Source organism: Dipodomys merriami, unplaced genomic scaffold (assembly GCF_024711535.1).
Source record: "Dipodomys merriami isolate MVZ:Mamm:240054 unplaced genomic scaffold, mDipMer1.0.p SCAF_48, whole genome shotgun sequence".
Taxonomy (NCBI): domain Eukaryota; kingdom Metazoa; phylum Chordata; class Mammalia; order Rodentia; family Heteromyidae; genus Dipodomys; species Dipodomys merriami.
Genome location: NW_027206046.1, coordinates 2,855,048 through 2,878,458, shown reverse-complemented (window position 1 = coordinate 2,878,458; position 23,411 = coordinate 2,855,048). Strand labels below are relative to the sequence as shown.

The 23,411-nt window shown below is 51.9% G+C and overlaps 1 protein-coding gene across 4 annotated transcripts in view; it reads right to left on the bottom strand.

The window, feature by feature from the left end:
- Positions 1-2,226: 2,226 nt before the first annotated feature.
- The window catches only part of Igdcc4 (immunoglobulin superfamily DCC subclass member 4), a 36,512-nt gene continuing 15,327 nt past the window's right edge, over positions 2,227-23,411 (bottom strand). The window contains exons 5-20 of one of the 4 annotated variants that reach the window (XM_069995158.1): positions 21,504-21,644; positions 20,698-20,853; positions 19,015-19,428; positions 18,170-18,334; positions 17,483-17,620; positions 16,354-16,527; positions 14,603-14,839; positions 14,362-14,463; positions 12,322-12,505; positions 10,846-10,973; positions 10,142-10,312; positions 9,328-9,465; positions 8,369-8,477; positions 7,443-7,671; positions 6,641-6,802; positions 2,227-5,353 (exon numbers count right to left, since the gene is read on the bottom strand). In XM_069995158.1, coding sequence (XP_069851259.1) covers positions 4,943-5,353; positions 6,641-6,802; positions 7,443-7,671; positions 8,369-8,477; positions 9,328-9,465; positions 10,142-10,312; positions 10,846-10,973; positions 12,322-12,505; positions 14,362-14,463; positions 14,603-14,839; positions 16,354-16,527; positions 17,483-17,620; positions 18,170-18,334; positions 19,015-19,428; positions 20,698-20,853; positions 21,504-21,644 — 3,059 coding nt within the window. In that variant the 3' untranslated portion in view covers positions 2,227-4,942. The remainder of the gene's footprint in view (positions 5,354-6,640; positions 6,803-7,442; positions 7,672-8,368; positions 8,478-9,327; positions 9,466-10,141; positions 10,313-10,845; positions 10,974-12,321; positions 12,506-14,361; positions 14,464-14,602; positions 14,840-16,353; positions 16,528-17,482; positions 17,621-18,169; positions 18,335-19,014; positions 19,429-20,697; positions 20,854-21,503; positions 21,645-23,411) is intronic. The other 3 variants (XM_069995159.1, XM_069995160.1, XM_069995161.1) reach the window with 3 other exon arrangements.

Genomic DNA, 23,411 nt, shown 5'->3' with positions numbered 1-23,411 from the left:
TCAAACTTTCCTGACCCGGCTGGCTTCGAACCACTGACCCTTAGATCTCACATTGGCACCTGGCTTAAGTCTCTCTATGGCTACTCACTATGGACTTTGGGACCAGGATTGCTAACCATCCATAAAACTAACTTTGGTGTAAATAACTAAAGAATTGCAACTATTCAGGAGTCAGCACGCCTGTAGATGGACAGGGCTATTAACCATAAGGTATGAGCCCAGATGCCTGTGGCTCACACCTGTAATCCTAGCTACTCAAGAAGCTGAGATCTGGAGATCTCAGTTCCAAGCCAGCTCAGCCAGACTCATGTCCAATTCACCAGCTCCCCACGTAGAATGCCAGCCTTGCATGAAAACTCTAAGGCCTTAGGTTCAAGCTGAAGTACTAACCCAAGAGGAGGAGGAGGAAGAGGAGCAGCAGCAGCAAACACCACCCAAGGAATCTCTACAGCAGCAGGTAAGCCAGATACCCAGCACTGAAAGTTTCTGAGTAGAGATTCAAGGTCAGCGCTGTGTGCCACAGCCCAACTGGATTTCATTGTGAGGAAAGGCAGGAGTGAGGCCTCTACTGGCCGCAGGAGAGGTAGACAGGAGCGGCCTTCCCCAGACCTCTGCAGGGCTTGAATCCTCCACAGCCCCCTTCTTGGCATGTCCTGAACTCCAGGAAGGTCACACTGATGTCCTGAATTGCTGTCATTTTAAATTCATGTTGACAAGTGTTTAATTCTTCTTTATCACAATGCATGGTTGGAGGGTGATATGCAAATAATGGCTATTCTGTTTCCCGGAAAATGTGCAGTATCTCACTGTATGATCTGTCAATTAACTCCAAGTCTGGCCCTGTCGTCACTTTAGGGGTGGTCCTGGGCAGGGAAGCTTCTGGCTCCTGGTTCCTTCTAATGGAAAAGCACTTTTTTTTTTTTTTTTTACTGCCAGTTCTGGGGCTTGAACTGTGTGCCTGGGTGCTGTCTCTGAGTTTCTTTTGCCTTTCAAGGTGAGAGTATTGTACTACTTGAGCCATAGAACCACTTCCAGCTTCTTTGTTGTTGTTTTTTGAGTAGTTTGTTGGAGATAAAGAGTCTCAAGGAAGCTGGGTGCTGTGGCTCATGCCTGTAATCCTAGCTATTCAGGAGGCTGAGATCTGAGAATTGCGGTTCAAAGCCAGCAAGAAAGTCCGTGAGACTCTTTATCTCCAATAATCCACTAGAAAACCGGAAGTGGCGATGCGGCTCAAGTGGTAGAGTGCTTGCCTTGAGCTGAAGAGCTCAGAGACAGTGCCCAGGCCCAGAGTTCAAGCCCCACAACACACACACACACACACACACACACACACACACACACACACACACACACACACACACACACACACACACACACACACACAGTCTCAAGGAGTTTCCTGCCCAGGCTGGATTGAACTTTGATCTCAGTCTCTCAGTTTCCTGAGTAACTAGGATTACAGGCATGTGCCACCACCAGGTCCCTGACCTTTTTTTTTTTTTTTTCTCAAGGCTAGCACTCTTCCACTTGAGTCACAGCACCACTTCCAGTTTTTTGGTGATTAACTTGAGTGGTAGAGTGCTTGCCTAGCATGCATGAAGCCCTGAGTTCGATTCCTCAGCAACACATAAACAGAAAAAGCCAGAAGTAGCGCTGTGGCTCAAGTGGTAGAGTGCTAGCCTTGAGCTGAAGAGTTCAGGGACAGCGCCCAGGCCCAAAGCTCAAGCCACACGACTGACAAAAAGAAAAAAAGAAAAAAAGAAAAAAAAAAGTCCAATCTCTAATTAACCACAAAAAAACACACACAAAAAAACCTTGAAGTACAGGTGTGGGTCAAGTGGTAGAGGATTAGCCTGGCAAAAAAAAAAAAAAAAAAAGCTCAAGGACATTGCTCAGGCCCTGAGTTCAAGCCCCAGGATTGGCACCAAAAGAAAAAAAGAAACTCAGCGACTTTCCTGCCTGGCTGGCTTCAAATGACATTCTTCAGATCTCAACTTCCTGAGTAGCTGTGATTACAGGAATGAGCCACGGGGCCCAACAACCTTTTTGAAGTTTCCAGTTTTTCCCTAAGTACCTACTGAAGGGAAGATAGTTCTGTTTTTTTCCCCCCTTGTGACCATCTGCTCTCTACTCTAAAAAAAAAACCCACCATTCTTCATACTCATAGAAAACAAATTCCCCAAGGCTGAGGAAATTCTACCCATCGATTCCATCAACCCAAACACGTCTGGAAAATAGTTTATTAATTATAGGTATAGATACATGATCAATGCTTTAGCTTCACACTAAAGAATATCATATTTGTAAGGAGGAAAAACCTGTGATGGAAAAAAAATAATTAAATACAGCACAAACTAAATACAAATAACTGAGCGAGTACTGCTTACACTTTGTCCATGCATCAAGAAAATGACACTCAAGAAACTTAAGGCATCCATGGTAGATAACACAGGGATTAATGCCCTGAAGACTAACAGACTCTTTTCTAATAACAAAACAAAGTACTGCTACAAAGACACAAACTGAACACTTCCAAATTACTCAGGGCCAAATCATATATAATGCTAGGGAGTAATGGCCACTTGCTTATCAACTGTGAATTACAGGCAGATACCAGATTTATTACTTATTTGCTTTTTGAGAAACAATTTTCCACCCAACCTAATGGGTTATAAATTGTCTCATTTACAGCTATTTAATTTAAACCAGAACCTCAGTGCCTGTTAAACAAGAACATGAAGAATGACTCTGTGCTGTAACGCTAAGAGCCTACTGTTAAAATAGCTATTTAATTCAGAGTAGGGTTTTTTTCCTTTCCTTTCTTAAAAAAAAAAAATCAAACCAATAAAATAAAAAGAAGATTTGACCTTCAGAGCAATGAGGAAACTTACACACTGGTGTGTCACCCGAGCGACTCCAAATGCTACCAGAATAGTAAGAAATTGTAACACATGTCTGCCTTTAATGAGAAACAAAACCCACATGAATAATCGTTAGTGTTGTCGTTGGCTGGCTGAAGCCGGAGCAGAGGAAATGTAGGTGTCAAATATGAATGACATCCGAGTGTATGAAACAGATGCTTTTAGGGTCTGAGGAAACTGCAACTCTGCGGAGAGACATTTCACCATTAAAAAAAAATAGACTGGTTATTTCTAATATGGCCCAGAAGCCACTATTAACTCTTGATGTGCCGATCAGTTAAAAAGCAATTAGAAGCTGGGCACTAGTGGCTCACACCTATAATCCTAGCCGATCTGAGGATTATGGTTCAAAGCCAGCCCAGGCAGACACATCTTATCTCCAGTGATCCAGTCCACAGCTAGAAGTGGAGGTGTGGCTCAAGTGGTAGGGTGATAGTCTTGAGTAGAAAAAGCCAAGCAAGAGCATGAGGCCCTGAGTTCAAGTCCCAGTACCGGCACACACAGACACACACAGACACCCACACACCCACACACACAGATGCAATCAGGGAGCTGAGATGCTACCTCTTACCTTAGGAGAGGGCTCAAGGTAAAAAGCAAATAACCTTCCGCACCAGGCAAGAAGTAGAGTCAAGCTTGTCCCTGAATGATAGGCCAACTGGAGATGATTTCAGGATTCCATTGAAAAGAAAAGCAAAATGAAATGACCCACTGTTTTCCTGCACAAAGACTTTCCTTTGGGCACCCTGGAGGGGGAAGACGCCTGTGTTCCACCCCAGATCCAGTCAAGTTCAGCAGGAAGGAAAGGCCCAAGCCACCTCTGTCCAGCACACCTGCTTCCTTGCCTGGTCATTTCACTCCAAGCTTCTGAGACAGTCCATGTCCTGTCTCAGAACATCCCCAGTGACTTGGATCCCTGGCCTCCATGAGAGCCCCTCCCATCCCAAGGCCAGGATGGAGGCCAGAGTCTTCTCCAAACCTGCCTGGGAAGGGGGCTGATGCAGGAGCAGAGGGGACACTGGAGTTGCACTATAGCCTTAAAGCAGACATGAGGTAGTCAGGTTGGCAGGGAAGGACACAGAGGCTGAACCAAGGCAGGAGAAGCAGATGACAGCGGGCGTGGCTTAAGAGACAGAAGAGACATGGAGTGTTGAATGCTGATGGCTCACGCCTGTAATCCTAGCTACTTAAGAGGCTGAGATCTGAGGATCACGGTTCTAAGCCAGCCTGGTCAAGAAAAGTCCATGAGACTCTGATCTCCAATTAATCACCACGGGGGGTGGGGGGGTCGGAAGCTGGAAGTGGCACTGTGGCTCAAGTGGTAGAGCACTAGCCTTGAGCAAAAAAGCTCAGGGATAGCAGCCAAGCCCTGAGTTCAAGCCCCAGGACTGGTACAAAAAAAAAAAAAAAAAAAAAGACATAAAGAGAAAGGAAAGCAGAAGAGGAAGACGGTCTGACAGCCAGGGCGGGGAGGGGAAAGAAAGCCCCAGAATTGGAGCAGCAAGCTGATGAGCAGAGACATGGAGGAGTGAGGAGAGAGAGAGCAAAAGAAAAGAGAGTTCTAGATCCAGGCACTTCCCAAATGGCAAAAATTAGGTGCAGAGTTGCTAGGAACGTAGGAGGATTTGGGGAAGGGCAGGAAATGAAGGGGATTTGGCTGCAAGGTTAGGCCTTGGAGCCTACTTGCGCTCAGCCCAGCCAGCAGGAGATGGGGCTGGGGCTGTCTCTGTAGACAGGGAAAGGGAGGCACTCTTAGAGTGAGTAATAGGAGGCTGGAGGCTGGAGACTGAGCACACTGGCCCACTGACTTGGAAGATCAAAGACAGTGGAGGGCCACTGAGTGGATCAAGGCGTCCCCAGCTCCAATCCAACGCATCTATGTGGCTTCACGCATCGGCACGCCACAGACAGCTGAGTCTCACACATGTATCACCTATGTGGCACACGTACATATGTGGTTGTGCATGTTCTGTGCTATAGGCGCCACCAGCCTGCCTCAAATGCACTTCTGCTCAGAGGAGCTAAGCAGAGGAAGAAAAGGGGGATCTAGGAAGGCCTGGGCTGGCTCCTTGAGGGCACAGGGTTTTGGGCTGGCAACTGTTCCCAGGGGCCTCTTCCGATGCCTCACTGGGCGGGACCTCCTGGTAGGAGCAGGTGGCACTGGTTGCTTCGGGCAGGCAGCTAAGTCTGTCTGGCCCAGTGGCTGCCTGCTCGAACCCGCCCAGCTCTTGGTCCAGCCAATCAGCTCCTTGCCCAAGATCAGCAACACTGGAAGTGAGTGCAGGGGCCTCTGTAGGCAGGGCATCCTCTGATTCCAGGTCTTGGAGATGGAGGTCAGGGCTTCCTTTGGATGCACTGAAGTCAGAATGGACAATGACCTCAGCCTCCACCTGATTCCTGCAGGCCGGCGGGGTTTTCTTCCTCCCGTTGCCCTGGTTTAGAGTACAGAACACAAAGACCAGGTGACCATCACATGAATGACAGCCAAAAAAGTGAACCCATTATGGGGTAGAAAGACTGATCGCTCATGTGAGTGTATGTCACAAGAATGCTGGGGCTAGCTGGGCGCCGGTGGCTCACGCCTGTAATCCTAGCTACTCAGGAGGCTGAGATCTGAGGATCGAGGTTCAAAGCCAGCCTGGGCAGGAATGTCCATGAGACTCATCCCCAGTTAACCACCAGAAAACTGGAAGTGGCTCAAGTGGTAGAGTGCTAGCCTTGAGCAGAAGAGTGCAGGAATTGTGCCTTGGCCCCAAGTTTAAGACCCATGACTAACCAAAAAACAAACAAAAAAAAAATTGCTGGGGATAAAACAGACTGGCTCACCACACAGTGCTCAGGCCCAGACAAAGGCAAGGAGATAGGGACTACTGCCCTCCTAATCCAGACATCCCAGAAGGACCTGAGGCAGCCAAATAGGAAGAAGGGTTGAATGTAGGGGGCTAACTCCATTCCTCACCCTCAAATCCACAGTAATTCTGTGGCAGTACTAGGGCCTGAACTCAGGGCCTGGGTGCTATTCCTTAAGCTTGTTGTTGTTGTTATTGTTTTTGTTGGTTGTAGGGCTTGAACTCGGGGCCTGGGCAGTGTCTTTGAGCTCTTTTGCTCTACTACATTGAACCACAGCACCACTTCCGGTCTTCTAGTGGTTAATTAGAGATAAAAGCTCATGAGGTTTTCCTACCCAGGGTAGCTGTGAAGCGTGATCCTCAGAACTCAGCTTCCTGAGTATCTAGGATAATACGTGTGAGCCACCAGTGCCAGCTCCTTAAGCTTCTTGTTTTTTTTTTTTTGCTCATGGCTGGTGCTCTACCACTTGTGCCACAGCTTCACGTCTGGCTTTTTGGTGGTTAATTGGAAACAAGAGTCTCATGGACTTTTCTCCTACCTGTGTTGGTGTCCAACTGGGATCCTCAGATCTCAGCCTCTTGAGTAGCTAGGATTATACACGTGAGCTACCAGCACCCAGCAAGTTCACTGTGGCAAGTGGAGGGGATGGGAGGCGGCAAATACTTAGCCAGTACCCAACACAGAGGCTGAGAGCCACTGGTGCACGGCTGATCCATGATAGATAATGCCGGAACTGGCCTGCCTGCCACCCCATTCACCTTTGGAGGATCCTTCTGCCCCCAGTGGAGTCACCACCAAGGGGTTTGTTTCCTCTTCACAGCATAGGGACCTGTCCTTCCTTGCCTTTCCCTTCCTCTTGCAGAACTAACCTTGATGGCATCATACACGAGAGCCTGCAGCAGCAGTGTCTGTCCAGTTCCAGCAGGGGGCAGCAGAGCGCGGGTCAGAGCAGGCCTGGGGCCAGCCTGGGGCAGTTCACAGCCTGCCCAGGAACCTGCCCAGTTGGGCCCACTTGGCTGAGCCCAGGAGATCTGTATAGAAAAAAAAAAGGGGGACGGGGACACATAAAGGCATGACAGGGATTGTCTGGGGGAAGAAAACAGGAGGGGAGGAAGTAGATGGGCTAGGAAGAGCTGACCCCCAATCAACTGATGGCCCCATACTATCTCATTTGCCAGCCGGTTCCCTGCTGAAACCTTTGAGGACCCAGAAGGATCTAGGGGTTGTATCCAGATGGAGTGACCCGAAAATATGCACTGAGGTCTTCCCCCAGCGGGAACCACGCAAACTAGGCTGGTATCTACTTCTTGGTGTGTTTGTACCAATCCTAGGGCTTGAACTCAGGGCCTGGGTGCTGTCCCTGAATATTTTTGCTCAAGGCTGGTACTCTATCATTTGAGCCACGGCTCCACTCTTGGCTTTTTTGGTGGTTAATTGTTGATAAACTTCACAATCTCCTTGCCTGGGATGGCTCTGAACCACAATCTTCAAATCCCAGCCTCCTGAATAGCTAGGATTACAGGCATGAGCTACTATCCCTGGACTATAGGCTGGTATAGTCTAAGGAAGGGAAAGAAGCCTCTTCTATAGCTGAGCATTCTGCCCTTTCTTGCTGGGCTCTGCTGCCCCCTTGTGTCTTCTTCAGGAATATGACATAGTGTGAGGGCTCACCTTCCTCTTAGAGTGGCCTGGGCAGTCAGAAAGGCCACCACCCATAAGGCTGTGCACTTCAGCCTTGTCCTCCACGTCGGAGGGTGGTGGGGACCAGTCCTGAGGGCGAGGGTGGACAAGGGACTCCAGTTCATGGGCAGCCGGGAGACTGGGGGGACCAAGCCGGGCTCTGGAGTAGAGGGCTGGGTTCGCAGTGGTGGACGTGGAGTTCAGGCCAGGGAGGGCTTCCCTGGAAAGGATCATGGGAAACAAGGCAGCAAGGTCAGAGGGAAGAGCTGGACTGGGACCCAGCCAGCCAGGTTCTCCTGCGAGCTCCAGGACTTGATTTACCAGTGTGTGTCCTGATCCGGACACATTATTGCTAAAGCAGTCTGACGTGGCGGCATGGAAATTGGGGACATAGTGTGTGTGTGTGTGTGTGTGTGTGTGTGTGAGTGTGTGTGTGTGTGTGTGTGTGTGTGTGTGTGTGTGTCAGAGACAGAGAGAAACAGAGAGACAGAGACAGAGAGACAGACAGAGACAGAGACAGACAGACAGACAGAGAGAAAACCCTGGGGCTTGACCTCAGGGTCTGAGCGCTTGCTTCTGTTTGCTCAAGGCTAGCACTCTAGTATATGAGCCACAGCGTCTCTAGTGACTTTAGTGCTTAACCAGAGGTAAGAGTCTCTTTGGCTTTCCTGCCTGGTCTAGCTCCAAACCACAATCCTCAGCTCTGTCTCCTGAGTAGGTAGGATTACAGGCATGAGCCACTGGTGAATTACAATACCTTTTTTTTTTTTTTTTTAACCAGTGCTGGGAATTGAACCCAGAGTGTCACAGATGCTGGGTGAGTTCTCTACTACTGAGCTGCACCCCAGGTCCCAGAGTCCTAAATCGAATGGGATTCTGGAGGTGAGGGAATGCTCAGGGCCAATGTTTACACCTACCTATGGGGGCTGCGTCGCAGGCCAGCACACATGCAGGCCAGGAGGCACAGGAGGCCCAGGCAGACGCCCACGATGATGCCGGTGACTGAGTGCACATCCAGGGAGTCTGCTGGGAGAGAAGGGATGGAGCAGGTGAAGGGCAGGGGAAGAGCACAGGGCTCAGTGATCAGGATTCTACTGGGCTCGGCCTCAGCCTCAGGATGCTTAGAGGATATGATGATGCTGCGGCTACAAGAACAGGACCGGGAAGGGCGGGCTGTGGCTACACGGAAATACTGCTCAACACCCACAGGGTTCTCTCTGCAATTTACCCCAAATTTGTAGTTTCTGTTCATAGAACTAGGCTTTCTCTCTCTCTCTGTCTCTCCTTCCTTTCTTTCTTCTTTCCTCTCTCTCTCTCTTTCTCTCTCTCTCTCCTTTCCTTTCATTCTTCTAGTACTGAGGCTTAAACTCAGGGCCTTATACTCTCACTTGGCCTTTCTTGCTCATACCGGGTGCTCTACCACTTGAGCCACAGCTCCATTTCCGGCTTTTTGCCGGTTCATGGAAGATAAGTCTTATGGACTTTTTGGCTCCGCCTGGCTTTGAACCTCAAGCCTCAGAACTCAGTTTCCTGAGTAGCTGGGATTACAGGCATGAGCCACTAGGCATCCAGTTAGACCGTCATTTTCACTTTGCATTGAGTCCTGCAAGTGACATAGCAATCTGGCTGTGCATAAAGCTTGTCACTCACCAAGGCGATCCTCCAATCCAGGCAACCGCTCCAAGGAGCTGGTCTCTCAGTCACACTGGTTTCCCTATGCCAGTGGTTTACCTGCCACCTGTCCCTTTAAATCCACCCCCCCCCACACACACACCAGCAAATCAGAAGGGCAATGCCTCCAAATCCTGCATGTGGCATTGCGTCTAGGATCAGGGCTATCTTGGTGGGGAGCGAGGGGGTCCTTCCTGCCTTTTACCTGAGAGCCTCTCCTGGAGCGTGATGACATCCTGCAAATGGGAGAAGGGCCCGGGTCCTACTTCTGTGCGCGCCCCCATCTTGAAGAAGTACCTTGTGTCGCTCTCTAGGCCATGTACCTCAGCGCTGAAGATATTTCCTGGCGGGGAGGGAAGCAGGAAAGCTGGATGGCAGGCAATAAATAAGGCTGAGAAACAGGCTACCGTACGCACACTGGCAGGAGCCTCTCCCTGCTCTGTCCAGAAGCCCTGGAACAAACCTCAACACAATCCATTGCTAGACTTTTCTTTGGGCCAGTCTTAGGGCTTGAACTCAGGGACCTGGGAACTGTCCCTGAGTTTTTTTTTTTTGCTAAGGATTCTTTTGCTCGGACTAGCGCTCTACCACTGGAGCCATAGCGCCACTTCTGGCTTTTTCTGTGTATGTGGTACTGAGGAATCAAATCCAGGGCTTCATGCATGCTAGGCAAGCACTCTACCACTGAGCCACACTCCCAGCCCCTAGACATTTTTTAATGTGTGTGTGAGCTGATTCTGGGGCTTGAACTCAAGGGCCTAGGTGCTGTCCCTGAGTTTTGCTCTACCCCATTTGAATCACAGCTTCATTCTGGCTTTTTTTTTGGTGGTTAATTTGAGATTAAGAGTCTAACAGGCTTTCTTGCCACGGATGGCTTGGAACTGTGATCCTCAGACCTCAGCTTCCTGAATAGTTGGGATTACAGGCGTCAGCTACAAACCAGGGTAAGTACCACCCATTGCTGCAAGAGAAGGAGAGCTGCAGGATGGGGCCTAGGTGCCCTGGGGTGGGGTTCTCACCCTCTGTGGTGAGCAGTGTCCACTGGTGCTCGGGCTGGGTGTGGTTGTTGCTGTAAAGGATCAGATATTCCACGATCTCACCGTTGGGCTCCGTGGGAGGACACCAGTGAAGCCGGACGGTGGACGGTGTCAGCGGACTCAGGCGCAGGTCAGATGGCGGTGTCGAGGGCCCTGGAGTGCAGGGGACAGAGAGGTGGAAAGACGAGGGGACACTGAGAATCCCAGTCCTGGGGACTGTTGGGAGTCAGGGGATGTGGACACCATCTCCCCTTTTCCTCTTTCACTGGAAAAAAGCTACACAGCAATGGTGAGGTCTCATTGGGGATTTTTGTTTTTAACTGTGCCAGTCCTGGGGCTTGAACTCAGGGCCTGGGTGTTGTCCCTGAGCTTTTTCACTCAAGGCTAGCGCTCTACCACTTGAGCCACAGCTGCACTTCTGGCTTTCTGGTGGTTCATTGGACATAAGAATCTCATGAACTTTCCTGCTCGGGCTGCCTTTGAACTGTGATCCTCAGATCTCAGCCTCCTGGGTAGCTAGGGTGACAGGCGTGAGCCAGGGGTAGTGGGTTTGGAGAGTTTGGGGAAAGGGGGAGGGGATGAAGCACTGAACCCTCCCAGAAGGCTTTCTGCACACCTCTTAGGGTTCTAGAAAGGCTCTAGAAGAAAGGGCTTTGGGTTGTGGCAAGAGAGCCAGGGCCACTCACGGTCAGGTAGGGTGGAGCGCTCTACCACCGAGCCGAAAGGCCCATCCATATCCACGCCATGGGACTGCACCGCAAATTCATACTTGGTGAACGGCTTCAGCCCTCCAATGAGAATGTCTTCTCCAGCACTGCCGGGACAGGATCAGGGCTGGCGCATGCTCCATGCAGGGCCCTGGCACAGGCCTGGGCCCTAGCCTGGAAGGGGAGCTATTTCCCTGGCTTGGGGCTACCAGTACCACCCACAAAACCTCCAGAAAGCTTTAATGTAGGTTTTTCTATATCTCATCTCCAAGATGGATGCTTTCTTCAGGAAGCTTTCCTGAACACATCCAAATTATTCTTCACCCAAGGAACCATTATTAAAACATCTTTTGTTGGCTTAATTTTACCTTTGCTATACTTGTACGTGTGTGTGTGTGTGTGTGTGTGTGTGTGTGTGTGTGTGTGTGTGTGTGTGTGTGTGTGTGTGTGTGCGTGCGTGTATACTGGGGCTTGAACTCTGGGCCTAGGCGCTGTCCCTCAGCTCTTCAGCACAAGGCAAGTGCTCTACCACTTGAGGCACAGCGCCACTACTGGTTTTCTGTCGGTTAATTGGAGATAAGAGTCTCATGAACTTTCCTGCTCAGGCTGGCTTTGAACCTCAATCCTCAAATTTCGGCCTCCTGAGTGGCTAGGATTACAGGCATGAGCCATCAGCGCCCAGCTCCTTAGCTTTTCTTTTGCTAGTCCTAGGGCTTGAACTCAGGTCCTGGGCACTATCCCTGAGCCTCTTTGTGCTCAAGGCTAGTGTTCTACCACTTGAGCCACAGAACTACTTACTGCTTTTTTGAGTAGTTTACTGGAGATCAGGGTCTCACGGGCCTTTGAACCTTGATCCTCAGAGCTCAGCCTCTTGAGTAGCTAAGATTACAGGTGTGAGCCACTGGTGCCCAGCTGTCCCTTAAGCTTTTTAAAAGCTCAAGGCTGGTGATCTACCACTTGAGCCACAGCTCCAATTTTTAGCATTTGGTGATTTATTGGAGATAAGAGCCTCATGAACTTTCTGGTCTAGCTTGAAACTGGGATTGTCAGATCTCAGCCTCCTGAGTGTTACAGGTATGAGCCACTAGGGGGCGCCCGGCTTTACCTGTAGCTTTTTACATGATTCTGTCAAAACAGCAGCTGATTGACAGATGGGCCTCTGTGGGGAGGGCAGGGGTGTCTCCCCATTGGATGGGAAGCTAGGAGGCTGGCACAACAGTCATCTTCCCAAGGAGGATCTGTAGCTCTGCTGTGAGGGGAATGGGATAAGCCAGGCTGTCCTCTGTCACTATTTGTCTCTGGCCTGCAGGAAGGTGAACCCCATGAAGACACCTTGGGGCATCCGCGTGTGACAGGTGAGCTCAGGAATGTCCCAGGCTCCCAGGTCCCTCTCCTAGCACCATCTGCACCCCACCCCACCCCCAGCCCACTTCATGGCACTAGCTATGGCCGCACCTGGTGTAGTAGGTGACGAGGGAGGCATTCCGAAGCCCCCAGGGGCTAAAGCGCACGGTGTAGTTGACAATCTTGACAGTGGTGAAATCTGGTTTCTTCCAGCGCAGCCAGATGGAAGTGGAGCTGTTAGATTCTGCGTGCACGTGGGCGGGGGGCAGGGGCGGCCCCTGCGGGATGGGCAGGTCTGCGGAGAATGCAGCCAAAGGGGGAGGGCACTCATCCCTAGCCATGGACAGTGGCTTCCAGATCCCAAAGCTCTTTCTTTAGTCCCCTTCCGTCCCTCCCCTCCTCCCTCCTGGTCCTAGCACTTGAACTCAGGGCCTGAGTGCCGTCCCTGGACTTTTTTTTTTTGTTTGTTTCTCAAGGCTAGCACTCTACCACTTTGAGCCACAGCTCCTCTTCTGGCTTTTTGGTTGTTCACTGGACTTTCTGCCCCGTCCTGACTTCAAACAAATCCTCAGCCTCCTGGGGTAGCTAGGATGACAAGCGTGAGCCACCAGCACCTGGCTTCCTGAGACTCTTTAACTAATCACCAAAGTAAACAAATAAATAAATAAAGCCAGGGACTGCACCCAGGTCCTTAGTTCAAAACCAAGACCTGCATAAAAACAAACAAGCAAAAAAAATTCAAACAGGGGGCTGGGAAGGTGGCTCAGTGGTAGAGCGCTTGCCTTGCATGCCTGAGGCCCTGGGTTCAATTCCTCAGCACCACATAAGCAAAGAGAAAAAAGCTGGAAGTGGCGCTGTGGCTCAAGTGGTAGAGCACTAGCCTTGAGCTGAAGAGCTGAGGGACAGCGCCGAGGCCCAGAGTTCAGGCCCCACGACTGGACCAAAAAAAAAAAAAAAAAAATCCAAACAGGGCTGGGAAGGTGGCTCAGTGGTAGAGCGCTTGCCTTGCATGCACAAGGCCCTGGGTTCAATTCCTCAGCACCGCACAGGCAGAAAAAGTCAGAAGTGGTGCTGTGGCTCAAGTGGTAGAGCACTAGCCTTGAGCTGAAGAGCTGAGGGACAGCGCCCAGACCCAGAGTTCAGACCCCACGCCTGGCAAAAAAATGAATGAATAAATAGCTGAATGACTAAACAAACAAACTGTAATTAGAACCCAGGTGTCTTGGCTTTGGTTGAGTGCTTTTCTTGCTAAACCACCTGGTTGAAAATTAGCCTAGGAAGTTAGGGGCAAGGGAGTATTTTGAACCCCTGAAGAATGCAACCCAGGACCCAAGGAATCGTACCACAGGCAGAGACCTGCCTCAGGTGTCAGGCAAGGGGTCTATTTTATTTTATTTTTTTATTTTTTTGTTGGTTTGTTTTTTGTTTTTTTGGGTCTGGTCATGGGGCCTGAACTCTGGGCCTGGGCGCTGTCCCGCAGCTCTTCAGCTCAAGGCTAGCGCTCTACCACTTGAGCCTCAGTCCCACTTCTGGCTTTTTCTGCTTATATGGTGCTGAGGAATCGAACCCATGGCCTCATGCATGCAAGGCAAGCGCTCTACCACTGAGCCACCTTCTCAGACCAAGGGGTCTATTTTAAAATGTCATTCTAGGCTCTGTGTGACTTTGGACAAGTCCCTTTACGTCTCTGAGCCTCAATTTTCCTGAGAAACACAGACGGATACCTTGCCTAAAGATAAGGAAGAAACTGCTGGATAGTGTGATGTAGGCAGATGTGTTTGAAAAAAAATGTTTACTCTTGTGCCAGTATGGAACTTGAACTCGGGGCCTTCCAGTATTGGTTGGTATTTTCATTCAAAGTTCTCTCCCTATCACTTGAGCCATACCTCCATTTCTGGCTTTTTGCTAGTTTACTGGAGATGAGTTTCATGGCCTTTCTGGGCGTGGCTGGCTTTGAACCTTGACCCTCACATCTCAGCCTCCTGAGGAGTTAGGATTCCAGGCCTGAGCCACAAGCTTCGAAAAACGTGTTTTAAGGTTACATTTGAGAATCAGGAATCATTGATGGCTCTTGAGGTTTGTCTCTGTTCAAGCCACAGCCACTTCATGTCTGGCTGGAGAAAAATCGAAAAGGAAGCTGCAACTACCTACCTGGTGTGGGTGCTTTCTCCGTCTTCCCCTTCCACACAGCTGCGTAGCCATCTTCGTGTTTATTGAAGGCCACAAGCTTCACCTCGTAGAGCTGGCCAGGGACTGAAGGTCACAGGGGTCACTCATTAGCTTGAGGGATCTTGGGGGGGTTACTCACCCCAGAGCACATAGTCCCTCTCCAACTCCTGAACCCAGCCTGTCTGACCCTCCCCACCCAGAATCTCCCCCAGGACCTTCTCACCTAGCTGGGTCAGTTCATACTGCTTCACTTTCTTCTTGAGCCGGACAGGACCCACATCCCAAGCCTGGTCTCCACGGCCCCCTGGTGGACGATCGCCATCTGCTTCCTCCTCAGCTCCCACTTCCCGCCAGTAGAGTTTGTAGCCAGAGATCTGGGTGGGGTGAGGGGGTGGCTGCCATGATACCACCAGGGACTCCATCCTTGCCCGCACCTTCAATTCTGCAGGGGCAAAAGGGACTAGGGGCGGGGCGGGGGGGGGCGCGAAAAGCAGGATGGGAGATGAGGAGAAAGAAAATGGGCAGGATAGGAGATGAGGAGAAAGAAAATGGGCATCTGGGATTGGTAGCTCACACCGGTAATCCTAGCTATTCAGGAGGCTGAGATTTGAGAATCACAGGTCAAAGCCAGCCCAGGCAGGAAAGTCCATGAGACTCTTATCTCCAATGTAACCACAAAAAGCTGGAAGTGGAGCTGTGGCTCAAATGGTAGAGCCCTAACCTTGAGGTTAGGACAGTGTCCTGGCCTAGAGTTCAAACCCTAGGACTGGCCAAAAAAAAGGAAAAGAAAGGGGGCAAGCAGGATGGTGGCCTTGTTGGGGCTGTCCTAATTTGATGCCACTTAGCCACCATCCTTGGATATAATCTGAATAAAAGGCTACTGAGTATTTGAATGGCTCAGCAAGGGGCACCTCTAGACATACCCATAGAGGAACCTTAATGTCTCCTAAAAGAACAAATACAAGCCAGGGGCTGCTGACGCCAGAGCCTTTTCAGGAGTTCCATTTGCAGCCCAAGTGGCAGGCTGCCAGGCACCAGAGGCTCATGCCTGTAATCCTAGCTACTCAGAAGGCTGAGATCTGCAGGATCTGGGTTTGAAGCCAGTCCAGGGAGAAATGTTTGTAAGACTCCATTGCCAATTTGACCAGCAAAATGCCAGGCTGGAAGCGTGGCTCAAGTGGCAGAGCACCAGTCAAGCAAACAAGCCCAGCACTGTAGAGTTGCTGAGTTCAAACAAATAAAAGGGGGGGGGGGAAGTAGAGGGCTTACACTGTTTGAAATGCTCTGTAAATGTATTGTAACTTTACTCTCACAATAAAGTTAATACTGGTTTTCACTTATGTAAGAGTGAAAACACTATTTCCATTTCATAGATAGGAAAATGGAGGTTTGGGAAGTTAAATACTCTGCTCATTGTAATAGGCATGCTGGTTTTGTCTTCATCAAATCACTCTGGGATTCTCAGCAAAAATAACAATTATATAATGGCTCCTACATGGTATCCTACCTACTCAGGAGGCTAAGATCTGAGGAACCAGGTTCGAAACCAGATCAGGTAGGAAAGTCCATGAGATTTATCTCCAAGTAACCACCAAAAGGCAGAAGTGAAGCTGTGGCTCAAGTGGTAGAGCACCAGCCTTGAGCAAAAAGGCTAGAGAAGAGCACCCAGGCTCTGAGTTCAAGCTCTAGTACTTGTACACACACACACACACACACACACACACACACACACACACACACACACACACACAAATAGTTTAAATAGTTTGCCAGAAGCTGGGCACTGGTGGTTCATGAGTGTAATCCTAGCTATTCAGGAGGCTGAGCTCTGAGGACTGAGGTTCAAAGCCAGCCCAGGCAGGAAAGTCTGTGAGACTCTTATCTCCAATGAACCACCAGGAAACCGGAAGTGGAGTTGTGATTCAAAATAGTACAGTGCTAGCCTTGAGCAAAAGAGTCCCTCTGGCCACCTACCTTGGCTCTGGTTGTGCGCTCCTGGAGTCCTGTGCTGCACCCACTGGGAGGGAGCCCCGTAGCCCGCCCCGGTGCCAGCTGATATCCGTACACGGTACACTTTGTTTGGCTGTAGCAGGCTTAACGTGAGCTGCGTCTCGTTCCCTGGCACCTCGGTGGAGAAAACTTGATCTGCTGGGTCAGAAAAGATGAGGCTGTTGGCTGTCTAGATCTGGGGACCACGATCTCAAGACTCCCTAGGTTGACTCTTCTACTTCAGATGTAGATCCCCAGGACCCCAAAACTCCTCCCCCCGCCCCCAGTACTGGGCAAGATCAAGGTCCATTCTCAGGCAGCCCACCAGCCTCAGCTCCATAGAGAGGACACACCCATTCCCCCTCCCATCCTTGCTCCTCCCCCACTCACTCTCCCCTCCCCCACACGGTGAGTAAACCCAACCCACAAGCCAGTGGACAGGCACCAGGACTTGCTTGGCCTGAAGGCTGTTGACAGCACCTAGCATCTAGGGTCAACTTTCCTAAGCCTGCCCAGTCCTTCCTCCTCACCCGCACCCTGGCACTCAGCTCCACCAATACACCTGCCACCTCTCTGCCTCTCATCTGCTTTTAGAGCTGGAAGGGGGAGCTGGGCACCGATGGCTCACACCTGTCATCCTAAACTATTCAGGAGGCTGCGATCGATCTAAGGGATGTGATTTGAAGTCATCCCAGGCAGAAAAATCCGAGACTCCTAGCTCCTGTTAACTAGCAAAAAGCCAGACGTAGAGGTGTGGGTAAAGTGGTAGAGTACCAGCTTTGAGAGAGTGAGAAGCTCTGAGTTCAAGATACGCACACAGGCGCGCACGCACACACACACACACACACACACACACACACACACACACACACACACACACACACACACACAGAGCTAGTAGGGTCCCAAGGAGCCTTTGGACTACCTGCCACTTTCACAGAAGACCTATCTGCAGAGCCCAAGAGACTAGACCCAGTCTCCCTGCCTTGATATACCCATTTTCCCCTCCCTTTTCTTGCCCACTGGCCCTGCTCCCAGCCTGCCCTGCTCACCCTTCCAGAGCCGACTTTCCCCATTACCCAACCCCACTCCCATCTCCAGCCACCCAACTCACCTTCCTTTCCCAAACCGTACTCTATCTTGTACTTCACCACCTGCCCATTGCTCAGGTTGGGGGGCAGGGGCAGCCACGCCACCCTGATGTCCGAGGGGTTGGGGCTGGACAGGGCTAGCTGAGGCGCTGCGCTGGGGGCTGAGACAGAAGAACAGTAACGTGAGCTCTGCTCCACCGACGTGGGAGGTGAGGCTCAGGAGCAGTCAGACTTGCCCAGGTCACACAGCAAGTCAGAAGGAGGCCCAGGACCAGGATCTGAGGGAGGAAAGGGAGCCTCTCAGGGGAGTCCCAGGCTGAAGGATGAGGGCACATCTACCCTAGCAGAGGGTGTACACACATTTTCCACACTCAATGGTTACACACATTTTCCACACTCAGTGGTTACCACCATTGATGGGGCCCTACCCAGGCAGGATAGGGGCGGGGAAGAGCATGAGGAACGTAAGATTGGGCTCAAGTTCTTGCTACTGACCATGGGCAAGTCATTTCATTTTTCTGGGCCTCAGTTTCCCAGTGGTAAACCGGGGAGAAGAGCCCCTGCCAGTCCCTTACTGGACATAAAGAATACTGCGAGGCGGGTGAACGCGCTGCGGGATGTACTAGGAAACAGAAGGAGGGGTGGGCGCCATCCCCAGGGGAGTCACCCCCTCCCCCCCAAGCTGCTCAATGCAGGTTCAGAGACCCTACCATCATCCAGGGTGTGGACCAGTGCAGGGGCAGAGGTGCGGCTGGCCCCCAGCTGGGAGTAGGCCACCACGTAGAACTCATAATCCGTGTTGGGTTCCAGATCCCGAACCTGAAGTTCTGTGGTGTCGTTGTTCAGTGCAAACTGGTATTCCACATTGTCCAAGCCTGAGGAGATGACATAAGGGACAAAGAGACTGTCACAGGGTCATCTCAGCCACTGGGGAACTAGAGTTTGTCTTTATATTATTCCAGTGTCTAGATTAGTCCACCCAGATTATTTGAGCTGGAGTGTATGAACTCCCTCGGCTTTTTCTCATGGAATTAATTCCTTTACGGGTTAGGAAGTTGCCTCCTAGTATCTACCTGAAATGACTCCCCACGCAGCCCAGGGCAGCTCCTTAACCAGGTGGCTCCAAGAATGTACAGAAGAGCCAGGCCCTGGCGGCTCACGCCTGTAATCCTAGCAACTCAGGAAGCTGAGATCTGAGGCTCATGGTTCAAAGCCAGCCTGGACAGGAAAGGCTGCGAGACTCTTATCTCCAATGAACCACAAGAAAACCAGAAGTGACGCTTGAGTTCTGTCCCCACCACCACCACCACCATTACCACCGCCACCACCACCACCACCATCATCACCACCACCACCACCAAGAACGTCAAGACGTTTTTCCCTGGAAAGAAAAGCACCCCCTCCAGGCCAAAGGACAGGTCAGCGGACAATCGCAGGCGCCCAGGCCTCCCCCCGCCCCTTAGCCCAACTTGTCACCCACCGTGTGCCCCCCCTCCCCCGGGAGGGAGCCCAGTGCAGACCCCTCTGGGGCGCCGGGGATGGGGGGGGGACGTACCCCGTGCCTTCTGGTAGTGAAGGGAGAAGCCGATGATCTGCTCGCTGTGCAGCTCGGGCCTCTCCCAAGCCACCAGCACGGCGGAGCTGCTCAGCGGCGTGGCGGTGACCCGCGTGGGGGCGCTGGGCAGCCCCTCGCGCACCACCACCGCCAGCGGCGCGGCGGCGCACGCCGTCCCCGCGCTGTTCTCCGCCACGCACTGGTAGTAGCCGGCATCCTGCAGGCCGATCTGCGTGATGACCAGGCTGCCGCCGCCACCTTGCACCTTCACTCGCCCGTTGGGCCGCAGCGGCGCCCCGTCGTGCAGCCAGCGCAGCGCCGGCCGCGGCTCCCCCGACGCGCGGCACACGAAGCGCGCGGTGCTCGCCCGGGTCCGCGACAGTGCCTCGGGCGCCTGCGAGATGACTGGAGCCGCTGCGGCGGGAGGGGGCGGTGCTGACGGAGGCCACGCCCCTGGATCCCTAACCCCGCCCCCGGCACCTAGTGCCCCTGGATGCGTGACTCTGTCAATACCTAAACCTGCCCCAGATACCTAACTCCGCCCCCTGGCAGATAACCACGCCCCACTGTTCTAACTCCGCCCCCTGGCAGATAACCACGCCCCACTGTTCTAACTCCGCCCCCTGGCAAATAATCACACCCCACTTACCTAACTCCGCCCCCTATAGCTAACCCTGTGACAACACCCCGCCCTGACACCAACTCCGCCCCTATAGAAAACCACGCCCACCGCCTAGTCCCGCCCACAAGGCCTAACTCCGCCCCCTATAGCTAATCCTGCGACAATACCCCGCCCTGACACCAACTCCGCCCCTATAGATAACCACGCCCACCGCCTAGCCCCGCCCACAAGGCCTAACTCCGCCCGTTTCCCCCCCCTCCCACACGAACCCCTCTACCTGATTGGCCTCTCCCTCTAGTCACACCTCCAACTAGCTACTTCCACTCAGATCTGCAGCTTTTACCCCTCCCATTCACTGGCCCCTCTCTTCCTCCCGGCCAGGATCTCTTCTCCCTGTTCTAACTCCACCCCTTCATTTACCCAACTCCTCTCTCTTACCTTCCAACGTCTTCCCACACCAACCAATTTTGCCCTTTCCTGGGTTGTCAAGCCCCAGGCAAGCCTGCCTCCCAGTTTTGGTACACTCCTTTATCTCTCTTAATAATCTCGCCGCCACCAACCTACTCTCATTCCTCCCTGCCCTCCCCCTAATCTTCTCAAGACAGGTCCGAATCACCCCTTCCTTCCATCAAATCTCTCACTCTAGCAGGGTGGGTGCTGGTGGCTCATGCCTGTAATCCTGACTACTCAGGAGGCTTAAATCCTGAGGATTGGAGTTCAAAGCCAATCCTGGCGGGAAAGTCCCCGAGACTCTTACAAAAGCCACAAGTGGAGATGTGGCTCAAGTGGTAGAGTGCCAGCCTTGAGCACAAAAGCTCAGGAATAGCCCCAGTACTGGTATGCACACACACACACACACACACACACACACACACACACTGAAAGAAAATCTCACTCCATCCTCCAGTTTACCTAGTCCTTTCCTCCCAGATTCCCTCCTTCCAGACTCCTCCCTAGCTCGTTCTCATCCTTCCCATCACTCTCTCCCCTACATCTCTACCTGCTCATCTCCCTTCCCCACCACCTCTCCCATCCTGCTCCCGACCCCTCACCCTCCTCACCTAGCACACGCAGCTCAGCGGCCGCAGTGGCAAAGTCACGTGTGAGAGGCTTGTTGGCTCGGCACACGTAGACCCCAGAGTGTCTGGGCTGAGCTTGGGCAATGAGTAGGTTGGTGCGGCCCAGGACGATGACGTCAGTGGAGATAGGCTTTCCATCTGCAAGCGAGGGAGCAAGCTGGAAGGGATACTGAGGACTTCCCTCTGTCCCTCTCCCCACTTCAAGTACCCTCTACACAGCCCCGCACTTCCTCTTTGTGCTAGGCAGGTGAGCCTGATCCCTTACCAGCTCCATGCAAGCATGTCCTATGTCCTTTACTATGCTGATCAGTCACTGTCCTTAACAAATTGACTTCTTTCAAGTAGACAGACTTTGCCCCTGTGCTCTTAGCCAACTACTGTGAAGATTAGACTGGCCAGAGTCTGTGTGTGTGTGTGTGTGTGTGTGTGTGTGTGTGTGTGTGTGTGTGTGTGTGTGTGTGTGTGTGTGTGTGTGTGTGTGTGTGTGTGTGTGTGTGTGTGTGTGTGTGTGTGTGTGTGTGTGTGTGTGTGTGTGTGTGTGTGTGCGTGCATCTCCCACCCTCAGGGCTGAGTCCAGGCTTTTTGTGAGTGGAAGGCCCAAAGTGCTTTCATTAGCAGTAAGTTTGTCCATTTCCTTCCAGGCAGACCTGATCTTGTTATCCACCACAGCCAGGCTAGGACACACGGAGTGATCACCCATCCTGCTCCCTGACCTGGGGACCCCTGAAATTCCACGCCATCCTTTTCCAGGCCCGGTGATGTTTTCCTGCCCTTCCCTCTTCGCATACCTTGTCGGACCCAGGACACAAAAGGAGTGGGGTCGGCAGAAGCCACACATTCCATCACCACGCTCTGCCCAGACACCACAGTGGTGTTCTCCGGGGCTGCCACGATGACCACATCCTGCCCCCTGGTGGCCGTCAGGGATCCTGGAGAGAAGACAGGCCAGTGGGTAACTTTACCTGAGACATTTTGTTGTTGTTGCGTTTGTTGATCGTGGGGCTTGAACCCAGGACCTGGGCACTGTCCCTGAGCTTTTGCACTGAAGGCTAGCACTTGATGCCACAGCCTCACTTCTGGTTTTCGGGTAGTTGATTGGAGATCAGAGTCTCATGGACTTTCCTGCCCAGGCTTGCTCTGAACTGTGATCCTCAGATCTCAGCCTCATGAGATTAGGATTACAGGTATGAGGCATTGGTGCTCTGCTACCTGAGACATCTTCCCATGCCATGGTACCTCATCTGAGGCTCCCAGTGGCCAAGGGCAGCAGAGGCAGCCATGGATCCATCTGATAGATAAGGAAAGTAAACACCAAGTTCAGTAGAGCTGGGATTGGAACTCAGGGTTCTTTAACCAGAAGAATGAGCCGGGGTGCTGGTGGTTCATGCCTGTAATCCTAGCTACTCAGGAGGCTGAGATCTGAGGATGGTAGTTCAAAGCCAACCTGGGCAGGAAAGTCTGTGAGACTCTGATCCCAAGTTAACCACCAGAAAATCAGGAGTGGAGCTGTGGCTCAAAGTGGTAGAATGCTAGCCTTGAGCAAAAAGGAGCTTAGGGACAGGGCCCAGGCACTGAGTTCAAGCCCCATGACAGATCCAAAAACAAACAAACAAAAAACCAAAAAAGACATTAAAACAAAACAAAACAAAACAGAACCAGAAGAATGGTCTCTGACACCACACCAGAGAAATGGCTGGACAAATCCATAGCTACACCCAGCACTTCTAGTTACTAGTTCCAGCCACACTGTGTGGCTTTAAGAAAGTCTCTCCCCTCAAAGGATCCTGGGCTTTGTGGAAAAAAAGCTGCCAGAACTGCAGCTCCCTGAACCCTGATTCCCTGCCAAGTTCTCCTGGTGACCCTCACTGTCTACGGCATGATGGCGAATATCAGGTTTGTCCAGTAGGTGGAGGGAGAGAGCCCTGCAGGAGGGAGAGTGAGGCCCTCTGGGATGAGCAGAGCAGCTTATAACCCAGGGGAAAGCCAGCATGGGTTGGGGGCCCGGGGAGGGAGACCAGGAAGAGGAGGAGGCAAGAGAGGCGCCCTGGAAGAGAGAGGAGCTTAAAGAGAGATCTAGCAAGCATTTTCCATTCTCAGTTATTATTGTAATCTCTCTGGGCTGGACATTTAATAACAGGTGCCAGGGTTATGCAGCGGAGCTAGGACTCAAATCAGGTCTTTCTGACCTCAAAGCTGGTGCTCTTTCGGATCCTGTTACACCAGGGCAGCCACTTTTCAAAGAAAGAGAAGGCCAGACCAGGCACTGGTGGCTCACGCCTGTAACCCTAGCTACTTAGGAGGCTGAGATCTGAGGATCGCGGTTCAAAGCCAGCCTGGCCAGGAAAGTCCATGAGACTCTGATCTCCAATGAACCACCAGAAAACCGGAAGTGGTGCTGTGGCTCAAAGTAGTAGCGTGCTAGCCTTGAGCAAAAGAGCTCAGGGACAGTACCCAGGCCCTGGGTTCAAGCCCCATGACCAACAAAGGTGGGGAGGGGAGGAAAGCAGGGGAGAGAAGAGGAGCATCAGCCAGGGAGCTAGATTTCTACTGCAGAGCAAGCAGCAGGGGTAAATCCCCCAGTGTCCAGACAACAGGATACACACCAGGGTAGGAGCACAAGGGGCAGAGGACAGGCCTGGAGGGCTCTGACAGCCCTCCTCAAACAACTGACCTTCTCATCACTCCCCATCCTACCC